Here is a 21,391-nt window from a genome sequence, read left to right on the forward strand (position 1 = left end):
TAAAAGTAAACACATAAATAAATTGTATCATTTATAAATTACAATTGTAGCTCTACAGCAAAAAATACAAACTAAAATTACACTTTAAATAAAACATTTATAATAAATAAAATAAACAATAATAAACTGAAATAAAATCAACATGACACCATATGGTCATTATTAATCAATAATCATAATTGCCTCTGTGTTTTAATATAATGCATTTTAAGTCATTTTGTTTATTTAGATCTGCTTGTATTCATATTAAGAAAGATGCGTTAGTCGTGAAATTATTACCGACATTAAAACACATTATTAACGTCGACAGAATAAAATAAAGTTTCACAGGATTATGAACGTACCTGAAAGTGATGCACGGGCTTCATCTTGCGCTTTTTTTTTCTTTCGTTTCTCGATGTCTCTTTCCAGGACCAGGCATATTGTTCAACTATTATCATTTTTGGCCAAATAGGCAGCCGTAACAGAGGTGAGGGCGCGCGCGTCATCACGTGTGCTTAGCCTACTCTGCGTTCACCGTAAAATGCAATATATACGTTTATATTTTTGTTTATTTGTATATGTATATTATTAATATTAATTTATTATTATAATATATAAAAATGATTTTTTGAGTAGCTGGGATGGTGCCCCCCTGGGAGTTGGTGCCCTAAGCAGACTGCGTACTCTGCGTATAGGGAGCGGCGGTACTGCTTTCAAGATACGTGGCCCAGTCCTCCACCGAACTATCAAAACTGCCCATTTTCCCCACACAACCAGACATTTTCTTCTCTACACTGTTCACTTTTTTTTCAGTTGTTTAAATTTATTTTACTCACAGCTCCTCTTTGCGCTGCGTATCCTGAGTAAAGAGACTCCTGCGAATGCACCTGCTTTTCGATGCTCGTTTCTCTCCGTTGCTTTCTTGAAATAGCTCTCACATAGCTCCGTACAAATTCAGGTTTTGGTTCGATAGTATGGTGAAAACAAAGGTGCATGTAAACCTCGTCGCCAGTTGTTGTGTCTTACACATTCTACCTTATATGAAATTGAGAAACGCTGTATCATAAACGCTTTCCATGTTTTTCTTTTTATTTATCTGTTGTATAACCAAGAAAACGTACTGTATATCAATGCGCATACGCACACGTAATGGTTAACAGTATACATACACCACAGAAAAGTAGATACACTAACACAATATACATATACAGTACTGTAAAAAATCCAAGAAAGGAAAATTTATGGTTATGAAGAAAAAGAATGTTGGTACAACAATTGAGTTAAAAAATGCCCTAAAACAGAAAAATGTGTTGAATAGATGAATATGCAATAATTGCCATTCAACTTTAAATATTTTATTAGGTGAAATACATGTTGGTTGAGCAAAAACCTGGTACTTTTCATCTACTGAGCATGCGCAAATTGATGAGTAAATTCAAACATTCTGGATTTTTCCAAACGACGAACTGCACAATTTCTTTGCATTAATCTGTCAAAAGCAACGTTACATGAACGGTCATAAATTAACAGGTAAGTGAAGTTGTACACTTATGTGTAATTTTGTTCAGTAATGTAAATTCCATACTTTGTTCACTATTATTTTAAAATTAATACTTTGAACATTAACTTGGTCAGCAAGGTAAGTTAGTTATCAGTTTAGTTTTCTATAAAGTTATCATTTGCTTACTTTTTTTTAACACAGCTCTGCACGTCAGCAAAATGCATCACTTTTATAATTACAATCTGCTTTCAGCCACATTTGCCATTTTCGAGTAAGCCGACATAGGCTTTTTGCAAGCCCCTGTCCAAACCTCCGCTTTTTTGAGAAACTGTTGTGTAGGTCTTCAGTCACTGGCTAGTGTGAGGTGCGGGACTTTGGTGGATTACTGTAAAGGTGCGTTAGCACAGCAGTGGTCTCCTGCGTTATTTTGGCATCTACGGTAAAATCAGCAGTGAATGCACAACACGCCAGTTCTGCTGTAAGGTCCATTCTGTCACCGCGGAGGAGCGCAGTGCGTGTTCAGATGTGAAATGCTGTTTCTCCCGGGAATCTCTACGTGAAACCAGCATTTTATGTGTCCTGCCGATTGCACGCGTGCTTTGTAGGCACTTTGGAGGAAAAAAGTGGAGACTCTACGCTGGCTACTTATACAGATCTATGTCCTCTGATTCCTCAATTTGAACAAGCGAGGCGGGTAGCGCGCTTTCAAAACACAGCAAAAGAAAACGTAGTTAGTGCAGATTAAGTGCGCGCCCAATATTTCATCTGCCCCCGACGTATCGTCATGAATGTCAAAGTAGTGGCAGAGCTCCTACACCAAAACACACTTCACATGGCTTACTTAACACAACTTGTGCATAAGGCAAATGAGCAGCAAAATCAAGCTGAAGACCACATGAAAACACATAAGCCCACCAACATCAAGGAGCAAAAAGACACGGAAAACAACATGTATTTTAGGTAGCAAAACTGTAAATACATCATACAACAAAAATAAATACAAATATATATATATATATATACAGTATATATATATATATATAACATGTATAATACACATAGGCAATTGCATTAATGCATGTGCGTATGTATTGACAACACTTATGTTGTGCTAATTACAATTTTAAAACTAGGTGGTTGACTTTACACGTATTATTGAGTGGTTATCCTTGCACAGTGTGACAACGGAGGCATGCCTTGGAAACTTTTCCCATTTCATTTTTTTCTCCATATAATAAAGCAATCAACAGTATAGTTAAGATTATGCATTTTGTAATTCTTTTAGTGAAAGTTTGGGTAATAATAATCATTTGGTACAGAGTTTACCTTACTTTGTTATATAGCTAGCAGATCTGACATTACTGTGTATGGAAGTTGATTAATATTTATATTTGCTTTATTAAGAATAACTTTCTAATCGATTAATGTTATTAATAATATGTATGACATTCTCCGCACATTGTAACACATCTATGCAGTACTCCAGTTGGATGCTTTATCCAGTTTGAATTTAACACTGGGTATGTCTGCCCAGGGTGAACTTTCACTTTAGTTTCTAACATTCTCTGTCAGTGATCAGATTAATGTAAGCACCACTACGTTTTTTGTTTTGAGTCTTTACATATACATTTACTGTTTGAAAATCTTCTAAATATATAACTTTTTGCTTTGGTCGTGTTTTTATTTCAGATGTTTAATTCTCAACAAAAGTCAATGCAGTGCTGCTATTGTAAATTTTCCCTGCAACAGGATCAGCCAATGTTATCCACAATTAAACAACGATGGGCAGGGCTTTTTGTTGAAGAACAGGTAAGTATTAAATTTCACATGTCACTGTAATGTCTTTAAACACCTTTGGTTTGTTTCTGCAGTTTATTAACTCAGTCCTCACTCGCTGTCTTGCTTACACGTAGGTTTATGCAGAATTTCTATGCATAACCTGCGTTGATCATTAAGTTAGCACTCCTAACATCACTGGACAGTTTCTGCTGTGGGCTTGCTTATGATGTACAGAGCTCAAGAGGAAATGGAGAATCTAGTAGATAAACAGGATATACAGGTAGATAATATATCTAAAGTAATTTTACCAATTTATCAACTTCAGATTAATTTAGATTTTTCTTTTTAGCTTCAGCATAGTATTATCTGTGTATCATAAGCTAAGTAATCTCTTTTTCCTCCATTCATTGACCTTATCTTGTGTTGGTTTTGTTTTAATTTTCTTTCACAGACCACAGACTTAACAGCACACAGGAGAGACACTGTTCTTCTGAGTCTTCCCTTCTACCTAAGAGAGATGGCCTCAATTTCAAAAACATCCTGGTAATTTGATTTCTCATTTTGTGGTGCATCAGTTTGACGTTTTATGGGGGTGTAACTTGCATTAATATACGCAGAACTTGATATCTTGTCAGTTTATGCGATATTCATGACAACGGTCACTTTATGAAGTGTCTAATTTTATTTCATGTCTTTTGTAGAATTCTGCAAGGAACATTACGATGGGAATTTTAGAGTTGGTCAGGAATGGCTTCCCTTCAAGATTGCTGTCCAGTGCAGTAAATGTTGTAATTGTCCTTGCAGAGGATGTGGTTATGGAGAACTTGGGAAACTTTACAAATGCCTTTACAATCCAGTTTGACCCACTTTATGATTTTAATATGAACTATCGCAAGAACTTTAAATACACATTTCTGGTGGTCCAGAAAGTGTTCCAGTACCTTGGAAATGACTACACTGCTAGAGTGCAATCTCTAAAAAACAAACTATTTGCAATATAATACGAATTTCTGTGTAATTTCTTCCAGTTAATTTTTGTCAGTTTGAGCACCTGCTTTTGAAGAGAAAAATAAAAGTCTTTGATCACTGTTTTAAAAAATTTTAGTTAAGTGGACTTGACTGTTAAATGGTCTGTTGTCTTATTTGATTTATTCGTTTTCTAAATAAGTCTCTAAATCTGGATTCCGTTACCATTCTACTGCTCTTACATAAAGCATTCTTTCTGTGTAGCTTAAATGCACAGTAATATTGCAGCTGCAAAGTTATAAATGTTGTTAATAATTTAAAGTGATGTGTCAATAAAACATTTAAAGAATTTGTTTTTGTTCTGCATTACTCAAATTCTGCATTAGTTTTAATTTGTAGAGCATAACATTTACAGTTGTGTTTAGTTTTTGATACTGGCTTTGTAGTTAACTAAACAACAGTATTTAATACAACACAGAATATGTAATTAGAACAATAAGCTGATTTGAGGAGTACCAAACATTTAACTGACACAACTTATTATTGCTATTTGAGCCAAGATGGTAAGGATGTCAACACAAATCAAAATAATCCATTTGCACAACTTTAATTAGGTGAACTAAAATTTTTGAGTGCAACAGGTCACCGGAAAATTTTAATTTGGAAAGGACAATTTTTTTTTTACCGTGTAACACAAGCAGCTCATCTTAATGTTTCTCTCAGCACTTCATTCACATTCTTTTTCAGTTTAGATTCAAATTGTAGTATTCTCGGTTCATATTTTCCTGTTGGACCGACTTTGTGATCATCAAGGTGAAACAGTAGAGCATCATCTTTACTGACCACCTTCACCTCCTCTACCCGTCCCATTAATTCTGAATTAAGCACCTCTCGCACCAGACGTGGGTCTAAAATGATCTTCTTAGACTCCAACCCTCCTACCTCATTCGCTCCAGTGGTATTTTCCAGTTCCAATTCGCCGATGGGGTGAAAGACAGAACTTGAGAACATAAACATTCCAAGCCTGGGGTTCTCACTCCTGAGGGAGTCGAGCAGATCCTTCCAAGAGTCATGTCGATACGGAAAAATTATTTCCCCGATATCATTTATAACCAAGTACCTGCTGGTGTACATGTTTCTGTAGAGACAATCGTGGAGGGCCGTGTTCTGGCCATGATTAAATATTTCAGATGCTTTAACATAGGAATCCACAGTCCAGTTGAAGACTACCAAGAACCCGTCTGCGGTGTAGTAATCCAGCGCCTTCTGCACCTCAGAAGAGCAGTTAGTTTTGTATATGAAGACCTTCTCAGCCCCCAGTAGGCGGTACATCTCAATGGACTGGATGAGCTGCAGGACATTGTCATAATTACCAGCCGTTGCTGAAATACACACGGTGAAGTCCCTTTGGGGACCAGTATGTTTTAGAATTTTGGAATTATGAACATTCAGATAGACTTCAGACAAGATTCTTACACCATTGGTACTCACAGCCACTTGGGTCAAAGCAGCAGATCCACACGGGTTCTGGCAGAGGAGGTCTGCTGTACCATAAGGAAAGCCATGGTAATCATCATGGAGGTGAACACGAACGTAACGGTGATGAATAGCACTCTCACACTTGATGTGACAGTGAAGTGTCCTGTGCTGGTTTTCAAACAGCTCCCGTTTTACAATTCCAATAATACGGATCACGTCCAATGGCAACTCATGCAATGTCCTACCATCATAAAAGGCTGAAACAATGAAGACGTCAATGTCGTCTATAGGTGTGATCAGAAGAGGGTAAGATCTGTGAACAAAAGAGAAAGAATTTAGTCAGGGGAGGAAAGAGCATAAACTTGTGCAAAAGACACGGACGCTGGACTATGGGATGAGCGCAACAAGGAATAGAACTGAAATAAACGGTAATGCAGGACCACCAAAGAGCATCTGCTTTAACAATCAAATGAAATGCTCAGATACCACTGGGTGAAAGAGTCCAGGCGACTGAATACTGAAGCGAGAAAATTAATTTTTGTGTATAAGAGTGTGGTTTGCTGCTGATGTGAGTATTGTTGTGGCGATGTCACATGTGTGACATTTTAGGATTTGCTGTTGTGTGTTTTTTTTGTTGTCTCTGTGGCTGTAACACTGAGACAAATTCCCAGAAATTTTCAGCAATTCTTTCTAGTTGTAATCGAACAAGTTGGAAGAGTCTGCAACGAAATTAAAGTTTGGGCAGACATGGTTATCACAGATAAAGCAACACAACTGTCCAGCACAAACACCACTAACAGCCATGACTCCTTGTCTTCTTTCAAAGGGCGTCATTTTAATTTTATGACCGAGTATTGCTGGTTGTTAATGATCTGGAGCAGTGAGAAGATGTCAACTGGCCGTACTTCAAGAAAGAATTAAATCGATGAATATTGCTGGCTTGCGTTGATGTTAATCAGTTCCAAACTACATTGTTTTCCCAAGTATTTAAACAAATCTGTGACTTCATGTGTGAAAATTTTTTGTTCAGTCATTTCTAAAATGTTTTCAGTCAATTCTCATTTTCTGCCGTGGTTACTTTTCTGAAAAACTCCAGGGATATAGAAACTATAGAAAGATACATTCGAACAATCTAGACAAAGACAGGCCATTCAGACCAACAAAGCTCGCCAGTCCTATCCACTTAATTCTTCTAAAAAAACATTTTGAAAGTCCATAAAGTTCTCCTGTCTACCACACTACTTGGTCACTTATTCCAAGTGTCAGTGGTTCTCAGTGTAAAGAAAAAATTTCTAATGTTAGTGCAAAATTTACCCTTAACAAGTTTCCAACTGCATCCCCATGTTCTTGATGAACTCATTTTAAAGTCACAGTCTCGATCCACTGGACTAATTCCCTTTATAATTTTATACTGAAGCTTTGATTGTATGGGTAAAAAACAAGGGTTAGGTTAGGTGGGTATGACCAGCTGGGGAGACAGGGTCAGTGGGATGCCCTTGAGAATTGGTAATGATCCTTCAACAGCTTCACCTACAGAAGTCTGGTAACCATTTTCTACTTCCTTTATCATCAAATTCAATCTGAGGACCTCACTAAACCATTTAATCAGGTGATGTGTAAAAAGAGCTGGGATTTAATCGATGTGAGTTTATGACCTGCACTTACTGGGAAATCCTCATTCATGGAAAGCCTCGGTCCCTATCATGAATGGAGTTCAATGGCTTACCCCACACCTCTCAGCACTAGGCAGACACACACGTTGATCCATTCAGTGAAGTGCGTGCAGGCCGGACATCTCAGGGTATCACAGACCTGTTATTGCTCAATGTCAGGTTTCGCAGAGGGCCTCTAAGTATTTTTTTTCTGCTGCACATGGCTGTGAATAGGCGAGATTAGAGCACAAGTGTCACAAAATGGGTTACACTGTCATTACAACAGATTATCAAATCTGTGAGTCCAGAATCCACAGATTGCAAGGATTTAAGGATTGCATTTTTGCCTGAGACCTTGTCACAGCACTCTGTGCCTGCACTCAGTAAAACATTCAATACACAAATTATCTGAACTGAACTGATTTGAACCAATGATGTGCACAATTAGGTGAGGAGATCCTCCCAATTGGAGAATCGGCACTTCACTAGATAACATAGGGCTCTGATTCTGGTACAACAAGATTGAGAAATGGTCTAGGGCTTCAAAAAGACCTACAGAAAAAAGGGCCATAATCTCACCTGGCTTGCCCCAATATAGATCTCAACCAAAGGGAAGCCTGACCCTAGGCAAGTGGGAAGCTTCAGCCTACTGAGGCCCAAATGAAGCTCACAACACAATGTTCAAAAACAATCCAAGGAAAGACACGAAATATTTCAAAAGAGGGAGAGAAACTGAAAAAACTCTGGCTCTAAGAGAATCCCCTAAAAAGAATCTTTAATAAAGGAAAGATGTATTTAACAAATTGAGAGCAAAAAAGAAAATTGAATATCTCTGAAAGGCAATCTGAACCAAAGAAATGCAAAATGAGATCAAAAGGCAAAAAGATACTTACAAAAAAGTACTTACAGAATATCTGTTCAAGAAAAACAATCCATACCAACTCAAAAGAGACAGTAAGGGAAAAATGGAGATGACTAGGAGATTAGTGACGTGGATTCAGAAAGTCTTCAGACACCTTCACTTTCTGCATACTTTTATGCGTTGAAGATTTATATGGATAAATTTGTCATTTTTACTCTTTCGGTCTCAACTGGATAATCCATAATGACAAATGGAAAACATTTTTAGAAAGGTTTTCAAATGTATTAAAGATCTACAACTGAAATCTCTCCTTCCTAGAAGTGTTCAGACCTTTTGCTGTGTCACTCCACATTGACTTCAAGTCCATCTTGTTTGCTTTAATTATCCTTGAGATGTTTTTAGAACTTGATTGGATTCCATTTGTTGCCAATTGAACTGACTGGACATCATTTAGAAAAGGCACACGTATACTGTACCTGTGTATAGAAGGTCCCACAATTCATATTTCATGTCTGTACAAAAACCAAGCCATAAAGTCCAAGGAACTCTCTGCAGACCTCCACAATCAAATTGTGGTGAGGCATAGATTAGAGTGAGGGCATAAAACCATTTCTAAAACTTTCAGTGTTCTCATAGTGCCCTCAATAACTGTGACATGGAAGAGGTTTGGAGCCACCACTACTCTTGCAAAATCAGAGTAACCAGGCAAGAAGGACCTTGTTCAGGAAGGTGTCCAAAAACCCAATGACCACTCTAACATAGTCTCAGAAGTTGTCTGATGTGTTTGCAGTACCCATCAAAAGGATGATTATCTCAGCAGCACTCCATCAATCAGACATGGTGGATTGGCAGGATGGAAGCCACTCTTGTGTAAAAGGCATATGGCATTCTAAAGGATTCCGCGAACATGAGGAAGAAGATTTTCTGATCTTATGAGAGAAAAATTAAACAGTTTGGACACACTCCAAGCACTATGTTTGGTCACACTCCAAGCACTATGTTTGGTGAAGACCAGGTCCTGCTCATCACCTGTCTGGTGATAGCAGCACCATGCTATGGACGTGCTTGTCAGCAGCAAGGATGTGGGGGACTGGTCAGAATTGGGGGATAGGATGAATGCAGCCAATCTCAGAAAGGCCCCTGAAGAAAACCTTCCGAGTGCATGTGACCTCAGACTGGGACAACAGTTTTAGCCCCTGAGGCATACAGCCAAGACCACACCAGTGTCGCTTCCAGACAATTCTCTGATTGTCCTTGATTTGCCCAGATTTAAACCCATGAAACATGTGTGGGGAAACCTGAAGATGCTTCCCATCCAAATCCAAGTATGCAAAGGACTAACCAAGAAGAAGAAGCTGGAACTGCTGCCAAAGGGACTTCTACAAAGTATTGAATGAGAGGCCTGAATACTTGATGAATAAGAAATTTCAGTTTTTGATTTGTAATAATTTTGCAACCCTTTCTGATCACAAGTTTTAATTTTGGCATTACGGGTTATTCAGTTCAGATTGTGGCAAATTTATCCAATTAAAAATAAAATCTTCAACACACAACAAATTGAGTTGAAAGTGAAGGGGTCTGAATACTTTCTGAATGCAATGTAAGGAAGGAAATTTATAAAGTAAAATGAATACTATGAAAGAACAAAGAATAATCCAAAAACATGTTCACCACAAAGTCCTGGGAAGTTCATATCAATTTGTATAGCTGGCTGACCACTTTTCCTGTTCCATTATGATTTTTCACCTGTTACCATGCATGGAGAATGGGCAGGCCAAATAAGCCAGGAAAACAGGATAAGGAGATAATAGCAAAATCAGAGTGGACATCAAAATTAGAAAATTGGGAGTGGCCTCCCTTAGACTTTCCGGTATACTCATATATGGGGATGGATATTTGAGGCAATCATATTTTTAAGTTATGTACATTAAAGAACCATCAACAACAAATCAATTCAATTTAATAATATATTGAACAATTTTTATAAAAGTAAAGTTGAATAAATCGGACTCTGCAGCTGCATGAATAAATAAGTACAACTTCCAGATACTTGAAGTAGCTCAAAAGTTGATAGAAATCTACATTTTGTACCTAATACTTGAATGCAATCTTTGTTTGTCCTAACTGAAAGTGTACTGAAGTTATCGTGTTTACATGCACAAACACACACACACACACACACAGACACACGCACACACACACACACACACGCACAAGCACACAGACATAATTCCAAAAATTGTATTTTCAGACTCAGAGTTCTAAAACATAGAGATTTTTCAAAATCTCGAAATCGAATTTTTTGACGATTACAATACTTTCACTAAGAGAAAGTAAATTGGACTCAGGGAGGTCTATAACTTTGAGATTCATCAAAATCTCGAGGTTGAATTTTTGGACAATTACAATACTTTCCCGATACTTCATATATACGAGAAAGTAAAAAGCACACAGTTGGGTGACTAAACCCAGTATTAATTCTCAGGTGGATTCCATGTCTCTGGGTATCTCAAGTAATCTCATTCCTTTTGCTTTGTCCTCACAGGTCTGAGCTAAGTTGGGTTTACAGTGGGGGCATAGTCGATAAGTGGATGATCATATTTTTGTTCATTTTAATCTACCATAAAATCAAAAGCTTTCCTTGATCTAATGTTGAACTTGATACTTGAATGATAATTAAAAGAAAATGCAGCATTGGACTAACATGCATACAATCTACGTTTCTAAAATCCATTGAGGTATTGTTCACTTTAGAGAAGGTGCGTCATAAAGTAAAGCCTATCTGTTTGACCAGCATCAGCTATGACATTCTATTTACCTTCTTACAGTTTTGCTCAGCACTTTGTTCACATTTACACTCAGTGGAGCTTCATAATGTGAGATCCTTGGGTCATATGCTTGTTCTGTAATTTCTGCATGCTCTCTACAGTGGAACAATAAGGCAACCTGTTCATTCACCTCGTGTCTTACTCCAAAATTCTCCAGTGGATAGTGTACTGATGTTTTGTAGGCAATTCTGGGATCTATAATCATTTTTTTCGCCTCTGTGCTCCTAACTTTCGTCTCTCTTCTTACATGTTCTAAAATGTTTATTCCACTAATGTCATTCCATTGTAGGGTTGAGGAGTCCTTAGTGTGAGAATCAGCTGGAAAGACAGTGTTGGTGAACCAGAAGATGTTGGCTCCAGTTGCCTTCGTTAGGTAGTCCATCAGGTCTCTCCAGTTCTCATGTTTATAGGGTAGAATGACCTCATCCTGGTCAATAAAAACCAAGTATCTGCTGGAGTACATGTTCCTGTACAGGCAGTCATTCAGTGCGGCAATCTGGCCATGATAGTGCAAATCTCCTAAGTGGTTGGGAAATCGCCAGCCTGCGGATGGGTTAAGGTACAAATTTATCGTCCACTTAAGCACTTGCACAAACCCTTCTTTGGTATAGTAGTCCAGCACCTCCTGAACCTGGTCAGAGCAGTTCGTTTTGTAGATGATCACTTTGCCAGCTCCCAGCAGTCGGTACATCTCTAGAGATTGAATGAGCTGCAGGACGTTGCTGAAGTTGAACATTGTGGAAAGGCACACAGTGAAATCCCGCTGGAGCTTGGCAGGTCGAGATTCTTTAGTGTTCTGAATTTTCAAAGCGACTCCTGGTGGTCTGCTTTCCATGCTTGTACTCACAGTCACACTGGACATTGCCGTTGACCCACATGGGTTTTTGCAGAGGAATGTTGTGGCTCCGTATGGAAAATCAAAGTGCTCACTATGAATGTCCACCTCGGCAGGCCCAACGTGAAGGGCGCTTTCACACTGGACGTGGCAATACAATGTTGTTTTCAGCTTTTCATACTGATCTCGTTTCACAATTCCTAGGATTCGAATGATGTCCTGCTGCTGTCGGTCATCATAAAATGCAGAAATGACAAAAGCTTGGGTGCCATTCACAGGAGTGACCAATGGAGGGGCATTCTCTGAAATAAACAATAAAACCCACATTGTAGTGTTAGTATATTTATATATGTTTGAAAAGGAAATTACTTAATTCACTTCCCTCAAACAATGGTGGGAAATCTCGAAAATACAGATTAAAGCTTTCTGCCAACAATACACCAAGCAAGTGATGAAGAGGAGTGTGGATCATAGGAAAAGCCTGGAGGAGGACATCACTGAACTACACGCTACTCTGAAAAACAATTTTGATAAGGACAACTTTGAGATTTTAATGGCTAAAAAGCATTCACTGTCTCAGCTTCTACAGTTGCATGCTCAGGGGGCTTTAGTGAGGTCTCGCTTCCAGAATCTGAATCACCTGGATGCACCCACAAGGTTTTTTTTTAGTCTTGAAAAGAAGGATGCACAGAGCAAGACAATCCATATGCTCCGTGACACAGATGGCCAAGAACTCTGCACTACAGGGAAGATAAGAGACTTTGCTGTCTCTTTTTACAAGAATTTATTCAAGGATGAAAGCATTGATGAGGCTGTAATGTCTGAGTTTTTGGAAGGTATGCCGACAATTTCAGAAAAGGTAAAAATACATCTGGACACTGAGATTAATCTGCAGGAACTCTCTGACTCGCTGTCTAATTTAAATGTTGGAAAGATTCCAGGGATTGACGGGATTCCAAATGAATTCTTTAAGCAGTTCTGGCATCTGCTGGGACCAGACATGCTTATAGTGTTTCTGCAGAGTATTAAGGTTGGTGAATTACCACAGACCTGTAGGAGAGCAGTCATCGTTCTGCTACCAAAAAAAGGGGACTTGTGTCAAATCAAAAACTGGAGTCCTGTGAGTCTATTGTGTACAGACTAGAAGATCTTTTCAAGGGCCTTGGCCAACGGCCTGAGGAGTGTGATGGACCTCCATAATTCAACTGTGTCAATCGTACTGTGTGTGTGACCAGTCAATTCATGACAATATATTTGTATTGCGGGATGTTATCCCAGCCTGTAATCTGTGCAGGGTTGATTTGGGGATTCTGTCCCTAGACCAGGAAAAGGCATTTGATCGAGTAGATCACCGATACTTGTTTAATACTGTAAAAAGCTTTCGATTTGAGGAAAATTTTATAAATAAAAGCAGGGTTTTATATACTAATATTTTTGTTGTTATAAAAGTCAACGGCTCTTTGAGTGCCCCGTTCTCAGTAAAGAGAGGAATTCAACAGGGCTGTGCCTTATCTGGAATGCTCTACGCTTTGTCAATTGAACCGTTTTTACGTTCGATAAGTCGCAGACTGCAGGGTGTGGGTTTTCCTATTTGCCCAACTGTTAATTTTAAATATTTGGCCTACACTGATGATGTTGTCATTTTTGTCACGTCAAATGATAACATTAAAATGTTAATCTCATTTCAACAAGTGTTTGAGGGAATATCTTCAGCAAAAATCAATTGGGCCAAAAGTACCTCTTTTTTGCTTGGCTCCTGGGCAGCATGTTCACAACCAGATCTGCCCTTAGATATTAAGTGGGACAGAAGGTGTTTTCAATATCCCGGGGTGGTGATGGGTGCTGAAGAGTGTCTGATTTAAAGAGAACATGCCGTAGAGCTGAGCGTAAATGGAGGAAGACTAAACTAACTATTGACTATGAAATACTAAAAGTTAAAATAACAGAATACAATAACACAGTCCGTCTTGAGAGGCGTTGCTATTTCTCTAAGATTATAAATAACAATGCTAGTAATCCCAGAGTCTTATTTTCGATGATTGATCGTCTGTTAAACCCAGGTAACTCAAAGGAATGCCTCCTAAGTACTTCCAGTAAAACCTGTGAGGCTATCGCTGTATTTTTCAATCAAAAAATTAATGATATTAGAAATAACATAGTATATCTCCCCAACACTAAGGATCCTCCTAAACCCCAGTACACCGTTATAAACAAACTAAACTCTTTCACTAGGATAGATTTACCTGATTTACATAAAATAATTTCTCAAATGAAACCCTCCACCTATGCCCTTGACCCAATACCAACAAAATTTTTCAAAGAAGTATCGGGCGTGCTAATTGATAATGTTCTTGACATAGTAAATTCGTCATTAGATACGGGGGTCTTCCCAGACTGTCTTAAGACTGCTGTAGTTAAACCTCTACTTAAGAAAAATAATCTCGACCCCTCTGCTCTTGAAAATTATAGACCCATCTCTTACCTGCCTTTCTTAAGTAAAATTCTAGAGAAGGCAGTCATTATGCAGTTAAATAACCACCTCAATAAACCTGCTATTCTTGATAAATTTCAGTCAGGTTTTAGAACAAATCACAGCACAGAAACTGCACTCGTTAAAGTAGTAAATGATTTGCGGGTAAATGCAGACAAAGGCCATTTATCTGTTCTCATCCTCTTAGATCTGAGTGGTGCATTTGACACCATTGATCATAATATTCTTAAGAATCGCCTTAGTCAATGGGTGGCCCTCTCTGGCAGTGTCTTAAATTGGTTTGAATCCTACCTGGCTGGGAGAAAAATCTTTGTTAGTTGTGGTAATTATAATTCAAAGACACATGATATCCTATATGGTGTTCCACAAGGCTCTATCCTGGGTTCGCTGCTCTTCTCAATCTACATGCTTCCATTAGGTCAGATTATCTCGGGACATAACGTGAGCTACCACAGCTATGCTGATGACACACAGCTGTATTTATCAATAGCACCCGATGACCCCGAATCTCTTGATTCGCTAACACAATGTCTAACCTGTATCTCAGAATGGATGAATAGTAACTTTCTCAAATTAAATAAAGAGAAAACCGAAATCTTAGTGATTGGCAATAATGGATACAATGAGGCTATTAGAAATAAACTGGATGCATTAGGATTAAAAGTCAAAATGGAGGTAAAAAGCTTAGGGATAACCATTGACTGTAATCTGAATTTTAAATCACATATTAATCAGATCACTAGGACAGCATTTTTTCACTTAAGAAACATAGCAAAAGTTAGACCTCTTATATCATCGAAAGATGCAGAGAAATTAGTTCACGCATTTGTTTTCAGTCGGCTAGATTACTGTAACACACTCCTCTCAGGACTACCCAAAAAAGACATAAATAGTTTGCAACAAGTGGAGAATGCAGCTGCTAGAATCCTTACCAGGAAAAGAAAATCCGAACACATTTCTCCAGTTTTGTTGTCACTACACTGGTTACCTGTGTCATTCAGAATTGACTTTAAAATTCTGCTTATGGTTTATAAAGCCTTAAATAATCTCGCTCCGTCTTATATATCGGAATGTCTGACACCTTATATTCCAAATCGCAACCTCAGGTCCTCAACTGAGTGTCTCCTTAGAATTCCAAGAGCAAAACTTAAAAGAAGTGGTGAGGCGGCCTTCTGCTGTTATGCACCTAAAATCTGGAATAGCCTGCCAGTAGGAATTCGCCAGGCTAATACAGTGGAGCACTTCAAAAAACTACTGAAAACACATTACTATAACATGGCCTTCTCATAACTTCACTGTAATTTAATCCTGATACTCTGTATATCCAATTCATTATAATAACTATTCATTCAAAATCTGTACTAACCCCTACTCTCTCTTCTGTTTCCTTTTCTGGTGTCCTTTTGGTGGTGGCTTACGCCACCACCATCTACCCAAAGCTCCATGATGTTCCAACAATGATGGATGGATTAAAAGCCAGAAGTCTGTATGACCATCAGCATCAAGTGACTCCATGAGAACCCTAACTACAAAGAGGACTGTTTCATTTACATTAGGTAGAATGCCCAGAGGGGACTGGGTGGTCTCGTGGCCTGGAACCCCTGCAGATTTTATTTTTTTCTCCAGCCATCTGGAGTTTTTTTTTTGTTTTTTCTGTCCACCCTGGCCATCGGACCTTACTCCTTTTCTGTGTTAACTATCCATCCAGCCATCCATTGTCCAACCCGCTGAATCCGAACACAGGGTCACGGGGGTCTGCTGGAGCCAATCCCAGCCAACACAGGGCACAAGGCAGGAAACAATCCTGGGCAGGGTGCCAACCCACCGCAGGACACACACAAACACACCCACACACCAAGCACACACTAGGGCCAATTTTAGAATCGCCAATCCACCTAACCTGCATGTCTTTGGACTGTGGGAGGAAACCGGAGTGCCCGGAGGAAACCCATGCAGACACAGGGAGAACATGCAAACTCCACGCAGGGAGGACCCGGGAAGCGAACCCGGGTCCCCAGGTCTCCCAACTGCGAGGCAGCAGCGCTACCCACTGCGCCACCGTGCCGCCCCTATGTTAACTAATGTTATCTTATTTTAATTTTGTACTTTGTCTTTTATTTTTCTTTTCTTCATTATGTAAAGCACTTTGAGCTACTTTTTGTATGAAAATGTGCTATATAAATAAATGTTGTTGTTGTTGTTGAAGGGGTGGACAAAAGTAATTGGGAAGGTTTTTTAGATAAAGTAACCACGCGATTGAACAAATGGAGGTGGATTGTGTCTAAGCTGTCGACAGGGCTGTGCCTTATCTGGAATGCTCTACGCTTTGTCAGGGTGTGGGTTTTCCTATTTGCCCAACTGTTAATTTTAAATATTTGGCCTACACTGATGGATGTTGTCATTTTTGTCACGTCAAATGAGGACATTAAAATGTTAATCTCATGTCAATAACTGTTTGAGAGAATATCTTCAGCAAAAATCAACTGGGCCAAAAGTACTGCTTTTTTGTTTGGCTCCTGGACAGCATGTTCACCCCCAGATCTGCCCTTAGAAATTAAGTGGTACAGAAGGTGTTTTCAATATCTCGGGGTGGTGATGTGTGCTGAAGGGGTGGACAAAAGTAATTGGGAAGGTTTTTTAGATAAAATAACCATGCGACTGAACAAATGGAGGTGGATTGTGTCTAAACTGTCTTACAGGGGACGAGTGATTGTAATTAACAATTTGATAGCCTTTATGCTTTGGCACAAACTTGTGAGTGGGGACCCTCCTCCTGGGCTTTTACATAGAATCTAGAACTTGTGGTTGATTTTTTTTGGGATGGCCTACACTGGATTAAACAAAGTGTGATCTTTTTACCTTTGGAAAAGGTGGTCAGGGGCTCATTGACATTGTCTCTAAAGTTGCGCAATTTAGACTTCAGGTTCTGCAGAAAGTTTTTTTGTCTCTCACCCTCTGAGTTGGAGAGACCTGGCGGTGGGTTTCTTCCACCGAGTGGGAGGCTTAGGTTTTGATAGACAACTTCTGGTGATGAACATTCTCAAAATGGACCTGTCCAGCCTACCCCTACAGGGGAGTCTTATTAACGTGGCACTTTGCTGCATCTGGTTGGTTGGCTGATGAGCCTTTAGTTTTTAACTCTTTTTCATGTCCTCGGTTGTTCAGTGATAGTTTTATTAAAACACTCATCACACATCAAATACTTACACTGTCCCAAATTTATGATGACAGCAAGAAGTCTTTTATTGACCCTGCAGTGCTATCTTCAATACTGGGGGTCAAGTCAGTCAAAATAATTCAGAGTTATTTTATCATTCATGACCAAAGATTACAATCGGATGAGCAACTCGATCAGAGCAGCAAACACGGAGACAGAGGTCTGCCCTCCTGTTGATCTGTCCTCACTCACCGATAATACGATCGTGACATTCCATAAAGGGGAAGTCGTGAGCTTTAGGTCTCTGTCAAAGGGGGACCTTTATAAATATTGTGTTAAAACTATACACTATGCAGCACTAAAAACAGCATGTGACACGCCATGGAGAGAAAATCTGGGGGTGGAAGGTGGGAATGCACCTGCTTGGAGGGAGCTATATAAGCCCCCGAATAAGAAAAGAACAGCCGACTTTGCAATGGAGAATTCTGCATGGGATTGTCACTACAAATTCCTTTTTAAAAATAACTGAGCAGAAAGAGGATGATACTTGGATATTTTGTGGACAAAAAGAAACGATATTCCACTTATTCTTGCAAAGTTTAAAACTTTTTTTAAAGTTTTTTTTAAAGTATAAAACGTTTTTTAAATTTTTTTTTAGTAAAATATGTATTAATTTAATGGGGAAATTTAACAATATCACGTTCATTTATGGAACAAAATATAATAAGGACAATCGACAAACAGTTCAGCTATTAAACTATTTATTGGGTGAAGCAAAATTAGCAATTTTAAAGAGTCGAAATAATAAACAATGTGGGACAGGGGCTACTGATGCTGTGTTGATTTTCAAGGTAAATGTAGGCGCCAGAATAATAATGGAATACACGTATTATAAATTGATGAATACATTAGATTTATTTAAAAATGTGTGGGGGATTAAAGGGGTGCTTTGCTCAATTGATGATGCAGAACTAAAAATGAAGGCATGAGACATTATTTAAGTTTTCTTTATTTGTTTTTATGTTTCTTGTAGGGCGGCACGGTGGCGCAGTGGGTAGCGCTGCTGCCTCGCAGTTGGGAGACCTGGAGACCCGGGTTCACTTCCCGGGTCCTCCCTGTGTGGAGTTTGCATGTTCTCCCCGTGTCTGCGTGGGTTTCCTCCGGGCGCTCCGGTTTCCTCCCACAGTCCAAAGACATGCAGGTTAGGTGGATTGGCGATTCTAAATTGGCCCTAGTGTGTGCTTGGTGTGTGGGTGTGTTTGTGTGTGTCCTGCGGTGGGTTGGCACCCTGCCCAGGATTGGTTCCCTGCCTTGTGCCCTGTGTTGGCTGGGATTGGCTCCAGCAGACCCCCGTGACCCTGTGTTCGGATTCAGCGGGTTGGAAAATGGATGGATGGATGGATGTTTCTTGTATGATGTAAAATAGTTGAATTAATCAAACTGTGTAACATCATAATATTTATGTTGAAGTTATGGTGTGGGATGTTTTAATGCTTGTTTGATATGGGATCAGAGGGTTTGAATTGTAAATTAGAAGAATGGAAATGTTTTGGCGTCTTTTCAAATTAATTTAAGTAATAGTATGTTATATATGGACTTCAAGGGAATTGTTTCTCCTTTGATACAGTAGCCTGTAAAATTTTGGTTTTATATGTTACCAGTTATAAATTAATTTGATTTCTTGCTATTTGATCAATAAAGATCATTTAAAAAATATCTATCTATCTATCTATCTATCTATCTATCTATCTATCTATCTATCTATCATATATTGTGCCTATCATCTATCTATCTCAAATTAATAATAAAAATAATAAAAGTAACAAAATGCACTCATTATATCAGCAGGGAGATTTGTTTTGTTGTTCTGGTTCTATGATGCTTGCTTTGCCAATTATGATTACAATTCTGGAAATTGCAGTCTTAAAGAAATGACAGAGCCAGAAACAATTCTTGGTCTGTGGCCCAGGAGGTTGCATTAATTTGGGCTTCATCTGTAGGAATCAAGAAGCAGGACAGATGAACGGGATGAAAACACACAGGGCAGGACACAATATAGAGGATTTTATTTCATGGAAAGCATGCAGCATGTCGTGGTTTTTTAAAAGCACTGCACTCTGATGTGAACAGAAGCCATAAAATGGAATTGATTGCAATGGTGTGTAACTGATTATAATGGTGTGCTGTGGATTCATTGTGTTTTGCCACTGTGGGTGGAAAAAATTGTAGGGAAACCAAAAACAGCAAACAAGGCTTTAGGGGGCAATGTTTCTTTCTTTGCCTTTAAAAACTTTCAGAAACACTTTTTTTTTTTTTAAGAATTGGCTAAAACAAATGTGTAAATTTCACAGAACCTTTTGAAAACTGAAACTCAACAGCTTCACTCATCACTGTTTCTGAATAAGAGAAACAAAAAGGCTGAATTAGAGACAAACCGATGAGTGAACACCGGAGTTAAAGTGTTTCATGGGGGACCCTTATGTCAAAATGTCCTCACCTTTCTCTTGAATTCTCATCCTGACAACAGCCACTTGCCCTTGAGGAGGCTCCTTCACAAAGCACTGTGCCAAGAAAGAAGGCCATTCCCCAACATTAGAATCCTTGGCCAGAGAGATGTAAAAGAAGGTGGTATTCACTCCTAGTGCTTTCCTGCTGGATGGGTGGCCACACTTTGCTTGTCGTCTTTCTGTATTTTCCTGTTCTTCTCCAACATCTGAAGAGGAGAGTATGGATTTGTGACAGTCCTGCACCTCCAGGTAGCCGACAGTGAAGTTCTCCTTCACAAAGAACTGCAGAAGTCCTGCCCAGGTGTTGCTTGTACTGTAAAGGTTGGTTTGCCCTGAGGTGGACAGTGCCAGCTTCTGGCTGGTGCCTGAGTTTCTATAAATGCAGTCTCTCCAAGCAGCAACCTGAATATCATTTAGGAAATCCTGCCAGTTGGATTCACTGAAAAAATGACTAACTCTCCAGTCGATGACTTCCACACAGCCCTCCATAGTGAACTGAGCCAGCACCTCCTGTGCCTTTGTGGTTGCACTGTTTGTGTAAATGAAGACTTTTTCAGCCCCCAGCATTTGATACATGTGGACAAGCTGGACAAGATGTGCTCTGCTGTAATTGGTAAAGACTGAAATGCAGGCAGTGAAGTCACGCTGAGGCTCCCCCTCATGGGCAGTAGGGGCTTGAATGGCAGACATTGAGAGCCCCAGGTCATCGTGTGTATTCACAGTCACTTTAGTCAAAGCACCCGCCAATCCACATGGGTTTGGGCACAGGAAGTCCACCAGCCTGTAAGGGAAGTCATAAACCATGGAGTGGACTTCAGGATGTGCTTCTGTGGAGACCACATGGCCGTCACACTCAACATGGCAGTGGTATTCCTTGTGTGTGTCTGTGCTCATGACAGCCATAATCCGAATCACATCTCCAGTGACATTCCCTGCTGCTTTACTGCTTTCATGAAAATAAACTGACAAAGTGAATCCCTGGGAGCTGTCGGCATGTGTTTCTTGGTGAAAGAGGTGCTGAAAATACGGTGGAAATTTTATAAATTCGAAGTAAGAATACAAAGTGAAGAGAAGTAAGATAATCCCACAGAGTCGTCGAGGCCTGTTCAACATCCACTTTATAAAATTCATGACTGCTGTGACAACGATCTCTCTGTGGATTCAAGATTCAAGATTCAAGGATTTTTGTTCATCATGAACAGAAGACAAAAGACAAATACTTAAAAAAAATAAGAAGAAGAGTTAGATGGGGAAGTCAGCCATGGACCAGAAGGCAAATGTAGGACCTCTCATTATCACTCAAACCTCAAAGCTGTTGCTTAAGACCCTGAAAGTCACTTCATTTAACGCAG

The 21,391-nt window shown here is 39.2% G+C and overlaps 1 protein-coding gene and 1 long non-coding RNA gene across 3 annotated transcripts in view; one reads left to right on the forward strand and one right to left on the reverse strand.

Annotated features, from left to right (window-relative positions):
- Positions 1-21,014, reverse strand: part of LOC114642067 (uncharacterized) — a 94,464-nt gene extending 73,450 nt beyond the window's left edge. The window contains exons 1-3 of the mRNA XM_028791053.2: positions 20,030-21,014; positions 11,040-12,186; positions 5,349-6,020 (exon numbers count right to left, since the gene is read on the reverse strand). Of these exons, the coding sequence (XP_028646886.2) occupies positions 5,349-6,020; positions 11,040-12,186; positions 20,030-20,942 (2,732 nt within the window). The 5' untranslated portion in view covers positions 20,943-21,014. The remainder of the gene's footprint in view (positions 1-5,348; positions 6,021-11,039; positions 12,187-20,029) is intronic.
- Positions 1,372-4,549, forward strand: LOC114642073 (uncharacterized). 2 transcript variants are annotated; one of them, XR_003714449.2, is made up of 5 exons: positions 1,372-1,512; positions 3,173-3,292; positions 3,397-3,542; positions 3,714-3,805; positions 3,964-4,549. It is a non-coding gene; the product is annotated as an uncharacterized LOC114642073 (long non-coding RNA). The 2 variants fall into 2 exon arrangements; XR_003714448.2 differs by lacking the exon at positions 1,372-1,512 and having other exon boundaries at positions 2,735-3,292.
- Positions 21,015-21,391: the final 377 nt, after the last annotated feature.

The sequence above is a fragment of the Erpetoichthys calabaricus genome, chromosome 9 (assembly GCF_900747795.2).
Source record: "Erpetoichthys calabaricus chromosome 9, fErpCal1.3, whole genome shotgun sequence".
In the NCBI taxonomy this organism is placed as follows: Eukaryota; Metazoa; Chordata; class Cladistia; order Polypteriformes; family Polypteridae; genus Erpetoichthys; species Erpetoichthys calabaricus.